Here is a 17791-nt window from a genome sequence, read left to right as displayed (position 1 = left end):
CAGCTGTGGGAAGCTTTAGACAGCTGAGTGCCACTGCATCTACACCCACGGGGGAGATGAAACCACTGAAACTTAACATCAACTGAGGACAGTATTCACTTAGTGTGGGCAGTCAGTTCCTGTAAAGAGTCAAATGGCAATAGTTCCAAACAGTCATATTGGATTTGAAATGTTAACTTCCATAATGTTGCCTGACCTGCTGAGTTTCTTCAGCATTCTTTTCATTTTAGATTTCTAGCATCTACAGTATTTTGCTTTGTGACAAGGTCATTCCTGTTTCAAAGGCAATTACATTTTTACAGAAGAAGTTAGAAACAGGGAGCTAGCAGTTGTGGGTGCACAGCTGTGTTTCACAGGAACATAAGAACAGGAGTAAGCCATTCAACTCCTCAGGTTGTTCTGCCATTCAATGAGATCGCAGCTGATTCGTGGCCTGTGACTTGTGGCCCATATCCTTTAATACATTTACTTAACAAAAAAATTTAATTATCAAGGATTGAAAATTAACTACTGATCGAGCATCAACTGCAGTTTGTGGAAGAGAGTTCCAAACCTCGACCACCCTTTGTATATACAGATGCTTCCTAACATTTCTCCTGAATAGACTGGCCTTACATTGTAGGCTATGCCCACTAGTTCTAAAATATCCAACCAGTTTATTTTTATCTTCCCTGTCTTTTCCTTTTACTATCTTCTATACATTGATCAGATCACCTTTAACCCTTCAAACTTGAGAGAAAACAGGCCTAATTTGCATAATCTCTCCTCATAATTTAAATCCTAAGATCCAGGTATCATTCTTGTAAACCTACATTGCACTGCCTCGAAAGCCAACATATCCTGTGCACAGATCTGCTCACATACTCCAAATATGGTTAATCATTGTTTTGTATAGCTGCAGCGTAACATCTGTGCCCTTAAACTCGAGTCCTTTGGATATACAGGGGAACCTCAATTATCCAAACGAGATTTTGGGGGGGGGGGGGGGGGATTATTTCAATCAGATAATTGAGTATTCAGTTAATTGATTCAATGCCTCGCCTCTGGGGCTTGGAGTGTTCTGAAGTTTTCTTTTTCCTTGCTTTGCCTGCCTTGCTCCCACCCTCTGTCTCAGGGTTTGTTTCTGAGCAGGCACACAGGTGTGTGTGCAAGAAACCTGCAGCATTGCTGAAGCCCCCCCCCCCAAATTAGTTCAATGGGATTGACAAAGCACTTGCCTAGTTCATTCCCCATTCAGGAGACTAGGCAGCAGCACACTGCGAGTGAGGCCCCACCCCTCATACCCCACACCCCCAGTCCGACCACCCAACCCCATCCAAGCCAGCCCCCAACCCACACCCCCCGGCTACCCACCTAACCCTGTTCAACACAGCTCCTTGTCTGCACCCCCATCCCCTTCTGACCTGGGTGCCCTGGCCAGCTCCAGTGAAACCCACCCATCTCCCACCTTCACCGGCACAGCCGGACTGGACACCAAAAGCAAGACTGCTGCTGCCTTTTTTTTGGAGGGGGTGGGTCTCACAATAGCACACAACATTTTACTGCAACTTTTTGACAGGTTCCACGTTTGCCCTATACAGGACAATGTTGGAGAGATTATCTGGGGAAGGAGGGTTTAGGGTACACCCCTGTATAGAACTCCAGGGAAAGTCTGGGGCGAGAGAGAGCGATAAGACAGGTGGTCAATCATTTGGAGATGGTGCCTGGGCTCCCATCGATGTCCAGAATTGTTCTCAGCTGCATTTCAGTTAGCAGAGTTCATTTTTAATCATTGCAAATAAAAGATGCGATCAGTGTTGAAACAGTTCTTTGATGTAATGTTTCTATCGGGACCTTGAGCTCTTCTTCGGACATTCCGAAATTTGGATTATTGATATTCAGATAATCGAGGTTCCTCTGTAAAGGCCAACACTCCGTTAGTTTTCTTGATTACTTTTTGTACCTGTCACTGGCATTTTAAATATCAATGCACCTGAACCCCCAAGTTTCTTGGCACATCCATTGTATTTAACTTCATACCATCTAGAAAGTACACCCATCTATCCTTTTTCAGTCCAGCATTTAATTAAATTAGAATAAGTCTACTGCAGAAAACATCACTTAGAGTTCAGTTGATATTCTACATGCTGGTTAGAAGGGTCAAGAAACGTGTCTGACTACTGAATGACTAATAGCTAGTTAAACTTCTGAGAAAGCCAAGTTAATAGGGGGAGTACAGGATGTCGATATTACCAGCTAGGCCAATATTTATTTCCCATCCCTAACTGGCTGCCTTCTTGAACTGCTGTAAGTCCATCCAATGTCGATATACACCCACACTGTTAGGAAGGGTTAGAATTAGAGTTTCAAGATTTTGACTCAGTGACAGCAAAAGCACAGCAATACAGTTCCAAGTCAGGAAGTATGTGGCAAGGAGGAGAATTTGCCAGTGATGTTTCCAGCTTCTGGTGCCCTCATCCTTCCCATCAGAATTTGAAGCCTTATATATTAAACCTGCCCTGCAGCTGTCACACTACATTCTGTTCTATTACCCTGATGTACTTGTGTAAAGTATGCATGATGTGTCTGGTTAGTAAGCAATACTATATTTTTCACTGTACCTTAGTGCATGACAATAATAAATCAAATATCAACTTTAAGCACAGCCAACTATGCTTGTACTTTGTCTTTATCAAAATTTAGATCTCCCCATGTCTTAATTATCTTCTCTTTCACTATGATTTTAGCCCTTATTTACTAAGTTGCAAACTCATATCTCATCCATGTTCCCTGCCTCCATGTGGCAGTTTGATAACAGTGGGGAAGGATCCATTCTTGAAACTGTACGTGTTTCAAACATTTGTACATTCAACCTGATGAAAGAGGGTGAAAGGCAGCATAACCAGAATGGGAAGATGTTGATTATGTTAGCTGCTTTTCCAAGGCAGCAACAAGTGCACACAGAGTCAATGGAAGGAAAGCTGGTTTGCGTGATGGACTGGTCTGCGTTCACAACTTCCTAATTTCTTGCAGTCTTGGGCAGAACAGTTGCCGTACTATGCTGTGATGCATTCGAATAGGATGCTTTCTAATGGTGCATCTATTAAAATTGATATGTCCTTGCAGATGTGCCTGCTTTCCTTAGCCTTGTGGGGAGGTAGAGGCATTGGTGTGCTTTCTTGACTGTAGCATCGATGTGGATGGACCAGGATAGATTGTTGGTGACATTTACTCCTTGGAACTTGGAGTTCTTGACTACATTCATCTCAACACGACCAATGCAGCCAGGGATGTCTCCTCCTCTATTTCCTGAAACTGATGACCAGCTCCTTTGTTTTGCTGACATTGAAGGAGAGATTGTTTTCCTTATCGCATGCCACATAGCTGTCTACCTTTCTTGTACTCTTGTCTCGTCGTAGTTTGAGATCTGACCCATTACGGTGGTGTCATCAGAAAACTTGTAAATGGAGTTAGAGCTGAATTAGGCCACACAGTTGTAGTGCATAAAGTGTATAGTAAGGGGTTGAGTATGCAACCTTGCGGGCACTGGTGTTGAGAATTATTGTGGAGGGGGGGTTGTCACCTATCATTATTGATTGCGGTCTGCGGGCCAGGAAGTTGAGGTGCAGAGGGGGAGCAGAGTCCTAGGTCTCGGAGTTTGGAGAGGAGTCTAGTTCCCTTTTGAGTCTCAATTGGACAAAAAAATAGTGAAAAGGTGGAGGAATAGTTATGCTTATGGAAGACTTCTGAATTCTCTTTTATTGTCTGCCAGGATCTTAATTTCACTTTGCTTCTTTTATTTCCTTTGTGAACTTTCTGAATTTAGCCAACTTTTCAGTTTTGCTACCAATCTAACATCTGTCATATGCAGCCTTACTCTGCTTCATCTTCCTCTCTACCTCTTTCATAATTAAAGAAGCTCTGGAGTTGTTCAGCCTGTCTTTTTTTTTAAAAAATGGCAATATATCTCAACGGCATCCAAATGATCTCCTCTTTAAAGGCAGCCCATGGCTTGCTACAGTTTTATTCAACAATACAACATTTGATTCCAGTTTACCATGGCCAGATTCATTCACAATCCAGTGAAGCTGGTTCACTCCAGACTTCTTCATCCTTTTCCACGGTTAACCTCAACAATGTGCTAAAGTCATGGTCTCCTAAATATTCCCTGACTGCCACTTGATCAATCTGTCACATCTCATTCCCAACAGTGCCTTCTTTCTCATTGAACTGGACACATAACGCGATAGGAAATTCTTCTGTACACACTCTAGGAACTCTGTTCTTTACATTCTAGTCTGTAGTAGAATAATAGAGATCCCTCAATGTAACTACTGTACAGTTTTTGGATTACTCAGTAAATGTGCCCCTATTAGGTGATTTATAGACTACATCTTACACTTTACCTCTACACTCTCTTAACTACCCAACAGTTTCAGACTTGGATCTATCCAACACTAACATTCTCCTCCTCCTTTCTCCTCCAAACATCTTGTAATCAAGGATATTTAATGCCTAGCTCTGTCCTGTTTTGAGGAAGGTACTCGTTATTGCTACCCAATAGCTACCTGCACCTGCAGCTCACCTGTCTTATTTCATTAAATTATTTTCTGAATGATCTACCTGGTTCTCCTGCTAACCATTTTCATCTCACACTATCAATATGAACTTTTAGTCCTTTCTCCATCACGTGATCACCTGCATTTAATTATTCATTTTAATCTCTCCCATGGCATAGCTTAAAATGTTGACAGAAGAAGTGACAGTAAAATCTACCTACCCTGCTGGAATGAGGTCTGTTCAAAAAACACAGCTTCTGCAAGATGTTCTTTGATGTGTTTGTCCTCCTCCTCCTTCTGTTGTTGCTCCTTTGTTGATGGGAGGAGAACAGAAATCACCTCTTTTTTACCCAGTGCTTTCCGCTGGCTTTGTTCAGACACTTGTAGCCTAAACTTGTCTATGATTCCATAGTGGCATGGTCGCACATCTCGATGGCGAATGACGCTGGAAATGGGGGAGAGAGAGAAAAAAAACAGTTCCTACCTTTCATTGAGTAAAACAGCCAATTGCAACTACAGGATACAAACAGAAATGTAGAAAATAGGAACAATAGTTTTCCATTTGGCCCTTTGAGCCTGCTCCACAATTCAATGTGATCATGGCTGATTGTCCAACTCAGTACCCGGTTTGTTTCCTTCTCATACCCTATGATCCCCTCAGCACTAAGAACCATACCTGCATCCTTCTTAAAAGTTTTGGCCTGACAGTTTTCCATGGCAAAAACTTCCACAGGCTCACCACTCTCTGGGTGAAGAAATTTCTCACCTCCGTTCTAAATGGCCTAGCCCATATCCTAATACTGTGACCCCTAATTTGGGATTCCCCGATCACTGAGAACATCTTTCCTGCATTTATCTTGTTAGGCCCGTTAGAATGTTACAGGTTTCAATGAGATTCCTTGTCATCCTTCTGAACTCCAGTGAATATAGTCCTAATCGATCCATTCCCTAAGCATTTGTTGGTCCTGCCAGCCCAGGAATCAGTTTGGTAAAACCTTGTTGCAATCGCTCCACAACCACAACATCCTCCCTCAGGTTAGGAGTTCAAAACTGCATGCAATACTCCAGTGTGGTCTCATGAAAGATCTGTTCAATTGTAGCAAGACATCCCTGCTCCTGTACTCGAATCCTCTCACACTGAAGGCCAACATATCATTTGTCTTCTTCATTGCCTACTGCACCTGCATGCTAACTTTCAGTTACTAATGTACAAAGACACCAAGGTCTTGATGCACCATCGCCATTCAGATAATAATCTGCCTTCTTGTTTTTGCTACCAAAGTGAATAACCTCACCTTTATCCAGAGGACCTGAGCACCCCATAAAGAACAAAGAACAAAATATTTACAGTCCAGGAACAGGCCCTTTGGCCCTTCAAGTCTGAGCTGATCCAAATCTACCGTCTAAACCGGTCAGTCAATTCCTAACCATTCATATCCGTCTGCTCCCCATCTACTTATGCATCTGTCTGGACGCATCTTAAATGAATCTAACGTGCCTGCCTCTATCACCTCCACTGGCAACGTGTTCCAAATGGCCACCACCCTCTGTGTGAAGTACTTGCCGCGTGCACCCCTTAAACTTTCCAGCTCTCACCTTGAAAGCATGAACTTTCGCTATTGAATCCTTCACCCTGGGGAAAAAAGCTTGTCTCGATCTACCCTGTCTATATCCTTTGTGATTTCGTAAAACCTCAATCAGGTCCCCCTCAATCTCCTTTTTTCTAGTGAAAATAAACCTAACCTACTCAGTTCTACTCTGGGGTCAACTGCAAATTAAAAGCTTCAACTTTGTAGAATACTCACTGTGCTCTTCACATTTTGCAATTTCCTGGTTTAGAAATTACAATGGAGAAAAGCAGGAAGCACCAACTTCACAGTTGCATTATATGGTAACATATATCACCAAGCCATGTAAGGAATTATGAGGTCAAGTAACCAAATATTTGGCCGAAGAGTTAGGTTTTAATGCACATCTTAAACATACACATGTAGATCTAGAAACAGACATAGATCCTTTGGCCCCTTGAGCCTTTACTATCATTCAATAACGTCGATTGTGTTTTGAATTCCAGATTCCCATCTACATCAATACCCTTGACTCCCATGTCCCACAAGAATCAAAATACCCGTCTCAAAAATATTCTCCCCTGATTTCTGAAGCAAAGTGTTTACAGCTCAGGCAACTGAAGGCACAGCCGCAACAGTCGACTGGATAAAACTGGGGGTGCACAAAAGGCCAGAATGAAAGGATTGCAGGTGTCTCAGAGGATTGTGAGTTGGTGTACATTACAGAAATAGGGAGGGGTGATGACATGAAGTGACTTGAAAACAAAGATGGGAATTGTAAAATCAAGCTGTTATGTGACAGGAGCCAATGTAAGGCAGCAAAAACAGGGGCAATAGTGGTACAGGACTTTAGGAGCGTTAAGACACAGGAGGTGGAGTTCTGTGTGGATTCTTGTTTTCAGAATATAGCATGTTGGAGACAATCCAACAGTACGTTGCAAGCAATTCTACAGTTAATGAAAGGTCAGAGCAACAGAAAAGTTGAGAGGGGATGAATGTGGGCAATTTAACAGAGATGAAAGTATGGGAACACACACAACTCAAAAGAAGTTACATGCCTGCCAATCAGTCAGCAAACTTTAGTGAGGCGAAGGGCTTACGGTTCACGCTCCATTCTGCTACCTGGGCATATCATCTAGATTGTCAGAAAGTAAGAAATGCAATCAGCCTTTCAAACCTGCTCTCACCTTCCATACGATCATGGCTAATGTGATGGTGGCCTGAACTTTATTTACCAGCCTGAAGCCCCATAATTCTTGACTCTCTGGTAGATCAACAGCCTGCTTCACTCAGCTTTCAATACGCTCAATGATACATCCTTCACAACTCACCCAGGTAGAGAATTTAAAACAATTTTTCTCAAAAGATAAAATACCTCCTCATATCAATCTTAAAGGGGAAACACATTATTCAATTTGATGGAGTATGGAAGCAGTGCTGAGGGAACCCTGCGCTTTCCAAGGGTCAGCGCTGAGGGAGCCCCGCGCTTTACGAGGGTCAGCGCTGAGGGAGCCCCGCGCTTTACGAGGGTCAGCGCTGAGGGAGCCCCGCGCTTTACGAGGGTCAGCGCTGAGGGAATGAGACACTGTCAGAGGATCAGTGTTGAGGAAGTGCCATACTTTTGAGACATGCTAGAGTCAACACACTGGAGTTAAAGACAAAGCATATCTTGTCCAGTTTTCCAATACTGTAACAGATTCAGTTGACAGCCATTCTTCACTTACATGTCGACACAGCACTGAGGCTTCACTGCACCTGCAGCATCAACAACAACATATTTGTTTGGGGCTGTGCACAAAACTGAAAAGACAAAAAAGGAAACATTTACCACTTAAAGGAGCTTTACCACTGAAAATCATTTACTCTAAGTCAACGTGAAATTGCAGACGTACCTTTGAATTTTAAGGCAAACTCGTATGGGTTGTAAAGAGTCAACACTTGTTTGTGTGTTGATTGATCATCTGCATAAAATATCAATTCTGTTGGAAATACAAAGACAGGAAGATTTCCTTCCACTAGTTCTGGCTGTCGCCTGTGTTGCTGCATTGGCACTGAATATTTTGGATGTTCTTGCTCACTTAAACTCTTTTAGGACACTTTTCTTGTTTTATAGTCCTCTGAACATTGTGTCAGGTCTGTAAAGACAAATAAAAATGAGGCTATTAGAGAATGCTATTGATCCAAGGCATGTAGTGCAGGGTTGCACAATAAATTTGTTTTGTCTTTTGATGCAGTCCTAGGGCATTAACCTATGAATGAGTTGATATCATAAACATCCAGCTGCTCACAAACAAAGTGATATTCTACTTTAGACCCACCATTCAACCCATGATGAAAATCCATCATTTTCTCTCACTTGACTCCAATATAAAGAATGCAGAAAATTTCAAGGACTAACAGATCAATCAAAGCTCCTTCCCCTTGTTCCTGATGAAGGGTTTTTGCTCGAAGCGTCAATTCTCCTACTCCTCAGAAATGCAGCCTGATCTGCTGTGCTTTTCCAGCACCAGACCCTTGACTCCTTCCCCATGTTACTCAAACTCATTCAACCTGACAGCAAACAATCAAACATCCTATGGTTTTGACTCCACCTGATCGGAAACTCCCTCCCTAAAAGTCTTGTGGGTGACCCTATGCCCCAAAGACTGCAAAAGCTGAAGAAAACAATTTGATCGTGGGCGGCACGGTGGCACAGTGGTTAGCACTGCTGCCTCACAGCGCCGGAGACCCGGGTTCAATTCCCGCCTCAGGCGACTGACTGTGTGGAGTTTGCACGTTCTCCCCGTGTCTGCGTGGGTTTCCTCCGGGTGCTCCGGTTTCCTCCCACAGTCCAAAGATGTGCAGGCCAGGTGAATTGGCCATGCTAAATTGCCCATAGTGTTAGGTAAGGGGTAAATGTAGCTGTAGGGGCATGGGTGGGTTACGCTTCGGCGGGGCGGTGTGGACTTGTTGGGCCGAAGTGCCTGTTTCCACACTGTAAGTAATCTAAAAAAAACATTTGCTGAAAGCAATTATGAATAGAAAATAAATGCTGGCTTTACCAGAGACATCCACATCCCTTGAATGAACAAAACGAAAATCATGGCTGATCATCCAACTTAGTACCTGGCTCCTGAATTCTCCAGATGCCCTTTGATCCCTTTAGCCCTGAGGACGATATCTAACAGCACGATGGCTCAGTAGTTTACTGATGCCTCACAGCACTAGGAAACTGGGTTCGATTCCAGCCTCGGGTGACTGTGTGTGTGGAGTTTGCACATTTGCGTGGGTTTCCTCTGGGTGCTCCAGTTTCCTCCCACAATCCAGAGATGTGCAGGTTAGATGAGTTAGCCATGCTAAATTGCCCATAGTGTTCAGGAATGTTTGGTTGGTCCAAATGACCCGTTTCCATATTGTAGGGATTCTATGATTCTAACTCCTTTTTGAAAATGCTTCAAGTTTTATTTTCAACCTTTGTTGCCTACCAAGGAAATGCTTAATTTCTGTGCTTAATTCAGGAAATATATTGTTTTGACTTGGTCACACCTTCCCTGAATAGCTAGTTTCATCCTCTTTCACCACCAACAGTTCAAATCCTACAGTGAGAAAAATATTTAAATGCAGAATCAAGCTAACAAAAAGGAACAAGATAACTGGTGGGTAGCTGTGAAAAGTAAAGGTGAAGTGGAATAATGTAGAACCAACCCGATAAGAAAACTGTAACTGGGATTATTGCATTGAAATCCATTTTATAAGCTTCTAGGACAGATCCTGAGGAAGATCTACTTACAAAGTTCAGTTCAACCTAAAAGCAACAGAATCAGAAATCGCACAGCACTATGTCTTTTCAATCTTTCCCCCTTTCATTATCTTCTCTCCTTTTATTTCAAGTTTTGTGTTGCTTTTACAATTTTACAAATCATTCAGAAGATTTTGAACAATGAAAAATGCTGCCTGACTGCTACATCTGTATATGTTCTCAAAGTGAAGTGATTACATATCCCTCACTCCACTCCTTAAAACCATTGTTGAAAGTTGAACCAGGCTAGCTGTAACTCAGGCCCTGAACTGAGCTTCCAACTCCATAATTTTTCCGACGGTAACTCCAATTTTACCTATATTCATCTGCTGCTGAAACTCTCACCCATGCCTTCATTACCACAGTCTGAATATTCCAATAGTCTTCTACTGGATGGCACCCATCTCCCCTTTTGAAAAAGCTTTCACAAGATTAGTGCTCTGCTGGCAAAGCTCTCACTTTTGCCCACCCCTTGAACTGAGTGGTTTGTGAGGCATTTCAGAGGACTATGGAATTAGATGAAGGTCAGACCAGATAAAAACAGATTTTTTTTTGTTCAATCATGAGATGAAGAAGTCAATAGCTAGGCCAGCATTTATTACCCTTCCCTAGAGGACATGAGTGAACCAAATGGGTTTTTCCAACAATCGACAATGAATTCATGGTCATCATTAATTCCAGATTCAGATTTTTACTGAATTCAAATTCCACCATCTGCAATGGCAGGATTCAAACCCAGGTTCCCTGGACATTACCTGTGTCTCTGGATTAACTGTCCAGTGATAATACCACTAGGCCATCACTGCCGCTCCCCCCACCAATTCCCCCCCAATTCAGTATACCAGATGGATATTTACAACAATTAATGAGAATTTCATGGTCATGTTTTCAATTTCAAACTTATGAACTGAACTCAAATCCCATGAGATGCCCTAGTTGAACTTTAGCCGCTGTCCCCAAAGCATTAACCTGCTTTTCTGGATTATTAACCTACTGATAATAGCAATCACTGCCAAGTCCCCTCCATCACTGAGCTCAACCAAAATCTCCAAAGTCTAAGTCTCATTTATGCTGCGTTCACTGACAATATTGGCTCCCAGTCTGACAACACCTCAATATTAAATGTGTTATCCTTAATTTCAAATCCCTGCATGATCTCACTCAGCCTTAGCTCCGAAATCTCAAGACCAACAATACTTTGAAATTTTCCTGCTGTTCTAATTCTGGTCTCTCAACAATCCTTGACTTTAACATGCCACCACTGACAAACAATAGTAGTGATACGAGGAGAAAGTGAGGACTGCAGATGCTGGAGATCAGAGCTGAAAAATGCATTGCTGGAAAAGCACAGCAGGTCAGGCAGCATCCAAGGAGCAGGAGAATCGACGTTTCGGGCATGAGCCCTTCTTCAGGAATGAGGAGAGTGTGCCAAGCAGGCTAAGATAAAAGGTAGGGAGGAGGGACTTGGGGGAGGGGTGTTGGAAATGCGATAGGTGGAAGGAGGTCAAGGTGAGGGTGATAGACCGGAGTGGGGGTGGGGGCGGAGAGGTCAGGAAGAAGATTGCAGGTTAGGAAGGCGGTGCTGAGTTCGAGGGATTTGACTGAGATAAGGTGGGGGGAGGGGAAATGAGGAAACTGGAGAAATCTGAGTTCATCCCTTGTGGTTGGAGAGTTCCTAGGCAGAAGATGAGGCGTTCTTCCTCCAACCGTCATGTTGCTATGGTCTGGCGATGGAGGAGTCCAAGGACCTGCATGTCCTTGGTGGAGTGGGAGGGGGAGTTGAAGTGTTGAGCCACGGGGTGGTTGGGTTGGTTGGTCCGGGTGTCCCGCAAGCGGAACGTTTCAGAGAACACCTCTGGGACACTCGGACCAACCAACCCAACCACCCCGTGGCTCAACACTTCAACTCCCTCGTCTGGATTAGTGGTGCTGGAAGAGCACAGCAGTTCAGGCAGCATCCAACGAGCAGCGAAATCAACGTTTCGGGCGAAAGCCCTTCATCAGGAATAAAGGCAGAGGATCATATACGTGATTGTACACTCATAGCCCCTGAAATGCTCTGTCAAAATAGAGTTATACTCAAGGCAGTGGTTTAGATGGCTTGAATTTTGGCAATGACCACCACATCCATTAAATGAAGGAAAACACTGGAAGCCATGTATTCCTCTACCTGAGCCTTATAGAGTCATAGAGATGTACAGCAAGGAAACTGATCCTTCGGTCCAACTTGTCCATGCCGACCAGATATCCTAACCTAATCTAGTCCCATTTGTCAGCACTTGGCCCATATCCCTCTAAACCATTCCATTCATATACCTATCCAAATGCCTTTTAAATGTTGCAATTGTACCAGCCTCCACCGCTTCCTCTAGCAGCTCATTCCATGCATGCACCACCCTCTGTGTGAAAACGTTGCCCCTTAGCTCACTTTTAAAATGTTTCCCCTCTCACACTAAACTTATGTCCTTGAGTTCTGGACTCACCCAACCCAGGGAAGAAACCTTGTCTCCTAAGCTTCTCCATATTCCTCTTCAACCACAAAAACTTTGACCAAACCTTCGGTCACCTCAGAGTCAGAGAGACGTACAGCACGAAACAGACCTTTTGGTCCAACTTGTCCACGCCAACCAGATATTCTAACCTAATCTAGTCTCAGTTGCCAGCAATTGGCCCATATCCCTCCAAACTCTTCCTATTCATATACCCATTCTAATGCCTTTTAAATGTTGTAATTGTACCAGCCTCCAGCTCTTCCTCTGGAAGTTCATTCCATACATGCACCATGTTCTCCGTAAAATAGTTGGCCCTTATGTCCCTTTTCTATCTTTCCCCTCTCACCGTAAACCTATGCCCTCTAGTTCTGGACTCCCCCAACTCAGGAAGAAGACCTTGTCTATATACTCTATCCATGTCCTCCATGATTTTATAAACAACGATAAGGTCATCCCTCAGCCTCTGATGCTCCAGGGAAAACAACCCCAGCCTGTTAAGCCTCTCCCTTTAGCTCAAATCCTCCAACCCTTGTAAATCTTTTCTGAACCCTTTCAAGTTTCACAACATCCTTCCTGTAGGAGGGAGACCAAAATTGCACACAATATTCCAAAAGTGGCCGAACCAATGTCCTGTTAAGCTGCAACATGACCTCCCAATTCCTAAACTCCACGCTCAGCCCAATAAAATAAAGCATACCAAACGCTTTCATTGTCCTACCAACCTGCGACTCTACTTTCAAGGAACTGTGAACCTGCAGTCCAAGCTCTCTTTGTTCAGCAACACTCCCAGGACCTTACTATTAAGTGTATAAGTCCTACTCTGATTTGCCTTTCCAAAATGCATCACCTTTCATTTATCTAAAATTAAACTCCATCTGTCACCAGCCCAATACCTCCTTAAGGTTGTATTAAATTTTATCAGATCACACTCCCGTAGATTGGGCAGCTCACACATGCTGGTGAAGTGCAAGATGTTGTTAATTTATCTGAAAATATCCTAAAGATCTCTATTATGGCACCATTGATAATTCCATAGCTTTACACTCCAACGCTCCATCTCAATGAATTACAGTAGTTGTGGCCCTACCATTCAACCAGAAGTCCTCAGCTCAAGTCCCATCTGTTCTAGATGTGCATCATAACATGTTTGAGCAGGTTGATTAAAAATATCTAAGAACATTATTATCGCAAAATGCATGCCTTCATCCATTCATGAATTTTACATGAACGATCCAGATTTACTCCTGATGCAATAGTAGTGTCACAAATTAGAGACACGAGTCACAAAACAAAGAAGTTCAATTCTCTCAAATCTTTATCTTTAATTCAGACTCTGATGTGGGAACCAGCAAAGCAGCTCCTCACTGCTGTTTTAACTTTGTAATCTCACCCTTATATCTCACTGACTAAGTATGGTACCCTATGCCTCAGGTGGGTTTGAGCAGGAACCAGAACACGTGCTTGAGGTCTGTCCAAATGAAATTATACCCTGTGATTAAACTGAGTCCAAGCAGAAATCCACCTGAGCTCGAAGAGGGATCACGTGGAATGGGATCTATGCTTGAGGTGGGTCAGAGAAGAACTGGACCCTTTGCTTGAGATGCACATTGAGAGTTACAGTCTGCACACTACAGAGGCATATCATATATAAATGAGACAATATGGTAAAAAGTTAAAACGAGAAGAACGTTCAAGCTGTTTGGGAGAATTGGAGCAGGCAGAATGGCAGGGGCTTGGGGGTGAACTGTCCTTCAGATAACAATAGGCTAGCTTATGAACAATTAAAATTTTGTCAAGAATAATGCACAAGGAAAGTGGTTAGCAATTCTCACCTTATGTTACTTTGAGTATCAATACGCAGGACTCTATACATACACACCAAAAAGGAGCGCCACACTGCGTGTGTGTGGGAGTGAGTGAGAGCGTGCGTGCGTGTTGTGGGAGTGGGGAAGAAGAGTTATGTGCTGGGGGAAGTGTCACCCAGTCGGATAGGGGTTCAGCGCTGAGGGAGTGCCGCATTGTCGGAGGGTCAGTGCTGAGGGAGCGCCGCCCTGTCGGAGGGTCAGTGCTGAGGAGTGAGCACTGTCGGAGGGTCAGTGCTGAGGGAGTGGGCACTGTCGGAGGGTCAGTGCTGAGGGAGTGGGCACTGTCAGAGGGTCAGTGCTGAGGGAGTGCCGCACTGTCAGAGGGTCAGTGCTGAGGGAGTGGGCACTGTCAGAGGGTCAGTGCTGAGGGAGTGGGCACTGTCGGATAGTCAGCGCTGAGGGAGTGCCGCACTGTCGGATAGTCAGCGCTGAGGGAGTGCCGCACTGTCGGATAGTCAGCGCTGAGGGAGTGCCGCACTGTCGGATAGTCAGCGCTGAGGGAGTGCCGCACTGTCGGATAGTCAGCGCTGAGGGAGTGCCGCACTGTCGGATAGTCAGCGCTGAGGGAGTGCCGCACTGTCGGATAGTCAGCGCTGAGGGAGTGCCGCACTGTCGGATAGTCAGCGCTGAGGGAGTGCCGCACTGTCGGATAGTCAGCGCTGAGGGAGTGCCGCACTGTCGGATAGTCAGCGCTGAGGGAGTGCCGCACTGTCGGATAGTCAGCGCTGAGGGAGTGCCGCACTGTCGGATAGTCAGCGCTGAGGGAGTGCCGCACTGTCGGATAGTCAGCGCTGAGGGAGTGCCGCACTGTCGGATAGTCAGCGCTGAGGGAGTGCCGCACTGTCGGATAGTCAGCGCTGAGGGAGTGCCGCACTGTCGGATAGTCAGCGCTGAGGGAGTGCCGCACTGTCGGATAGTCAGCGCTGAGGGAGTGCCGCACTGTCGGATAGTCAGCGCTGAGGGAGTGCCGCACTGTCGGATAGTCAGCGCTGAGGGAGTGCCGCACTGTCGGATAGTCAGCGCTGAGGGAGTGCCGCACTGTCGGATAGTCAGCGCTGAGGGAGCGCCGCACTGTCGGATAGTCAGCGCTGAGGGAGCGCCGCACTGTCGGATAGTCAGCGCTGAGGGAGCGCCGCACTGTCGGATGGTCAGCGCTGAGGGAGCGCCGCACTGTCGGAGGGTCAGTACTGAGGGAGCGCCGCACTGTCGGAGGGTCAGTACTGAGGGAGCGCCGCACTGTCAGAGGGTCAGTACTGAGGGAGCGCCGCACTGTCGGAGGGTCAGTGCTGAGGGAGCGCCGCACTGTCGGAGGGTCAGTGCTGAGGGAGTGGGCACTGTCGGAAGGTCAGTGCTGAGGGAGCGCCGCACTGTCGGAGGGTCAGTGCTGAGGGAGCGCCGCACTGTCGGAGGGTCAGTGCTGAGGGAGCGCCGCACTGTCGGAGGGTCAGTGCTGAGGGAGCGCCGCACTGTCGGAGGGTCAGTGCTGAGGGAGCGCCGCACTGTCGGAGGGTCAGTGCTGAGGGAGCGCCGCACTGTCGGAGGGTCAGTGCTGAGGGAGCGCCGCACTGTCGGAGGGTCAGTGCTGAGGGAGCGCCGCACTGTCGGAGGGTCAGTGCTGAGGGAGCGCCGCACTGTCGGAGGGTCAGTGCTGAGGGAGCGCCGCACTGTCGGAGGGTCAGTGCTGAGGGAGCGCCGCACTGTCGGAGGGTCAGTGCTGAGGGAGCGCCGCACTGTCGGAGGGTCAGTGCTGAGGGAGCGCCGCACTGTCGGAGGGTCAGTGCTGAGGGAGCGCCGCACTGTCGGAGGGTCAGTGCTGAGGGAGCGCCGCACTGTCGGAGGGTCAGTGCTGAGGGAGCGCCGCACTGTCGGAGGGTCAGTGCTGAGGGAGCGCCGCACTGTCGGAGGGTCAGTGCTGAGGGAGCGCCGCACTGTCGGAGGGTCAGTGCTGAGGGAGCGCCGCACTGTCGGAGGGTCAGTGCTGAGGGAGCGCCGCACTGTCGGAGGGTCAGTGCTGAGGGAGCGCCGCACTGTCGGAGGGTCAGTGCTGAGGGAGCGCCGCACTGTCGGAGGGTCAGTGCTGAGGGAGCGCCGCACTGTCGGAGGGTCAGTGCTGAGGGAGCGCCGCACTGTCGGAGGGTCAGTGCTGAGGGAGCGCCGCACTGTCGGAGGGTCAGTGCTGAGGGAGCGCCGCACTGTCGGAGGGTCAGTGCTGAGGGAGCGCCGCACTGTCGGAGGGTCAGTGCTGAGGGAGCGCCGCACTGTCGGAGGGTCAGTGCTGAGGGAGCGCCGCACTGTCGGAGGGTCAGTGCTGAGGGAGCGCCGCACTGTCGGAGGGTCAGTGCTGAGGGAGCGCCGCACTGTCGGAGGGTCAGTGCTGAGGGAGCGCCGCACTGTCGGAGGGTCAGTGCTGAGGGAGCGCCGCACTGTCGGAGGGTCAGTGCTGTGGGAGCGCCGCACTGTCGGAGGGTCAGTGCTGAGGGAGCGCCGCACTGTCGGATAGTCAGCGCTGAGGGAGCGCCGCACTGTCGGAGGGTCAGTGCTGAGGGAGTGGGCACTGTCAGAGGGTCAGTGCTGAGGGAGCGCCGCACTGTCGGAGGGTCAGTGCTGAGGGAGCGCCGCACTGTCGGAGGGTCAGTGCTGAGGGAGCGCCGCACTGTCAGAGGGTCAGTGCTGAGGGAGTGGGCACTGTCGGAAGGTCAGTGCTGAGGGAGTGCCGCACTGTCAGAGGGTCAGTGCTGAGGGAGCGCCGCACTGTCAGAGGGTCAGTGCTGAGGGAGTGGGCACTGTCGGAAGGTCAGTGCTGAGGGAGTGCCGCACTGTCGGATAGTCAGCGCTGAGGGAGTGCCGCACTGTCGGATAGTCAGCGCTGAGGGAGTGCCGCACTGTCGGAGGGTCAGCGCTGAGGGAGCGCCGCACTGTCGGAGGGTCAGCGCTGAGGGAGCGCCGCACTGTCGGAGGGTCAGCGCTGAGGGAGCGCCGCACTGTCGGAGGGTCAGTGCTGAGGGAGCGCCGCACTGTCGGAGGGTCAGTGCTGAGGGAGCGCCGCACTGTCGGAGGGTCAGTGCTGAGGGAGCGCCGCACTGTCGGAGGGTCAGTGCTGAGGGAGCGCCGCACTGTCGGAGGGTCAGTGCTGAGGGAGCGCCGCACTGTCGGAGGGTCAGTGCTGAGGGAGCGCCGCACTGTCGGAGGGTCAGTGCTGAGGGAGCGCCGCACTGTCGGAGGGTCAGCGCTGAGGGAGCGCCGCACTGTCGGAGGGTCAGCGCTGAGGGAGCACCGCACTGTCAGAGGGTCAGTGCTGAGGGAGCGCCGCACTGTCGGAGGGTCAGTGCTGAGGGAGTGGGCACTGTCAGAGGGTCAGTGCTGAGGGAGTGCCGCACTGTCAGAGGGTCAGTGCTGAGGGAGTGCCGCACTGTCGGATAGTCAGCGCTGAGGGAGCACCGCACTGTCGGAGGGTCAGCGCTGAGGGAGCACCGCACTGTCAGAGGGTCAGTGCTGAGGGAGCGCCGCACTGTCGGAGGGTCAGCGCTGAGGGAGCACCGCACTGTCGGAG

General features: G+C 47.9%; 1 protein-coding gene across 4 annotated transcripts in view; it reads right to left on the bottom strand.

The window, feature by feature from the left end:
* mospd1 (motile sperm domain containing 1) overlaps positions 1–17791 on the bottom strand; it is a 91779-nt gene that overhangs the window by 55015 nt on the left and 18973 nt on the right. For all 4 annotated transcript variants that reach the window (XM_072595658.1, XM_072595657.1, XM_072595660.1 and 1 more), the window contains 3 exons: positions 7999–8241; positions 7831–7906; positions 4760–4983 (listed from right to left, as the gene is read on the bottom strand). In XM_072595658.1, the coding sequence (XP_072451759.1) occupies positions 4760–4983; positions 7831–7906; positions 7999–8152 (454 nt within the window). In that variant the 5' untranslated portion in view covers positions 8153–8241. The remainder of the gene's footprint in view (positions 1–4759; positions 4984–7830; positions 7907–7998; positions 8242–17791) is intronic.

The sequence above is a fragment of the Chiloscyllium punctatum genome, chromosome 25, assembly GCF_047496795.1.
Source record: "Chiloscyllium punctatum isolate Juve2018m chromosome 25, sChiPun1.3, whole genome shotgun sequence".
Taxonomy (NCBI): Eukaryota; Metazoa; Chordata; class Chondrichthyes; order Orectolobiformes; family Hemiscylliidae; genus Chiloscyllium; species Chiloscyllium punctatum.
Note: the sequence above shows the minus strand (reverse complement) of the source record. Positions and strands in the feature narration are given on the sequence as shown.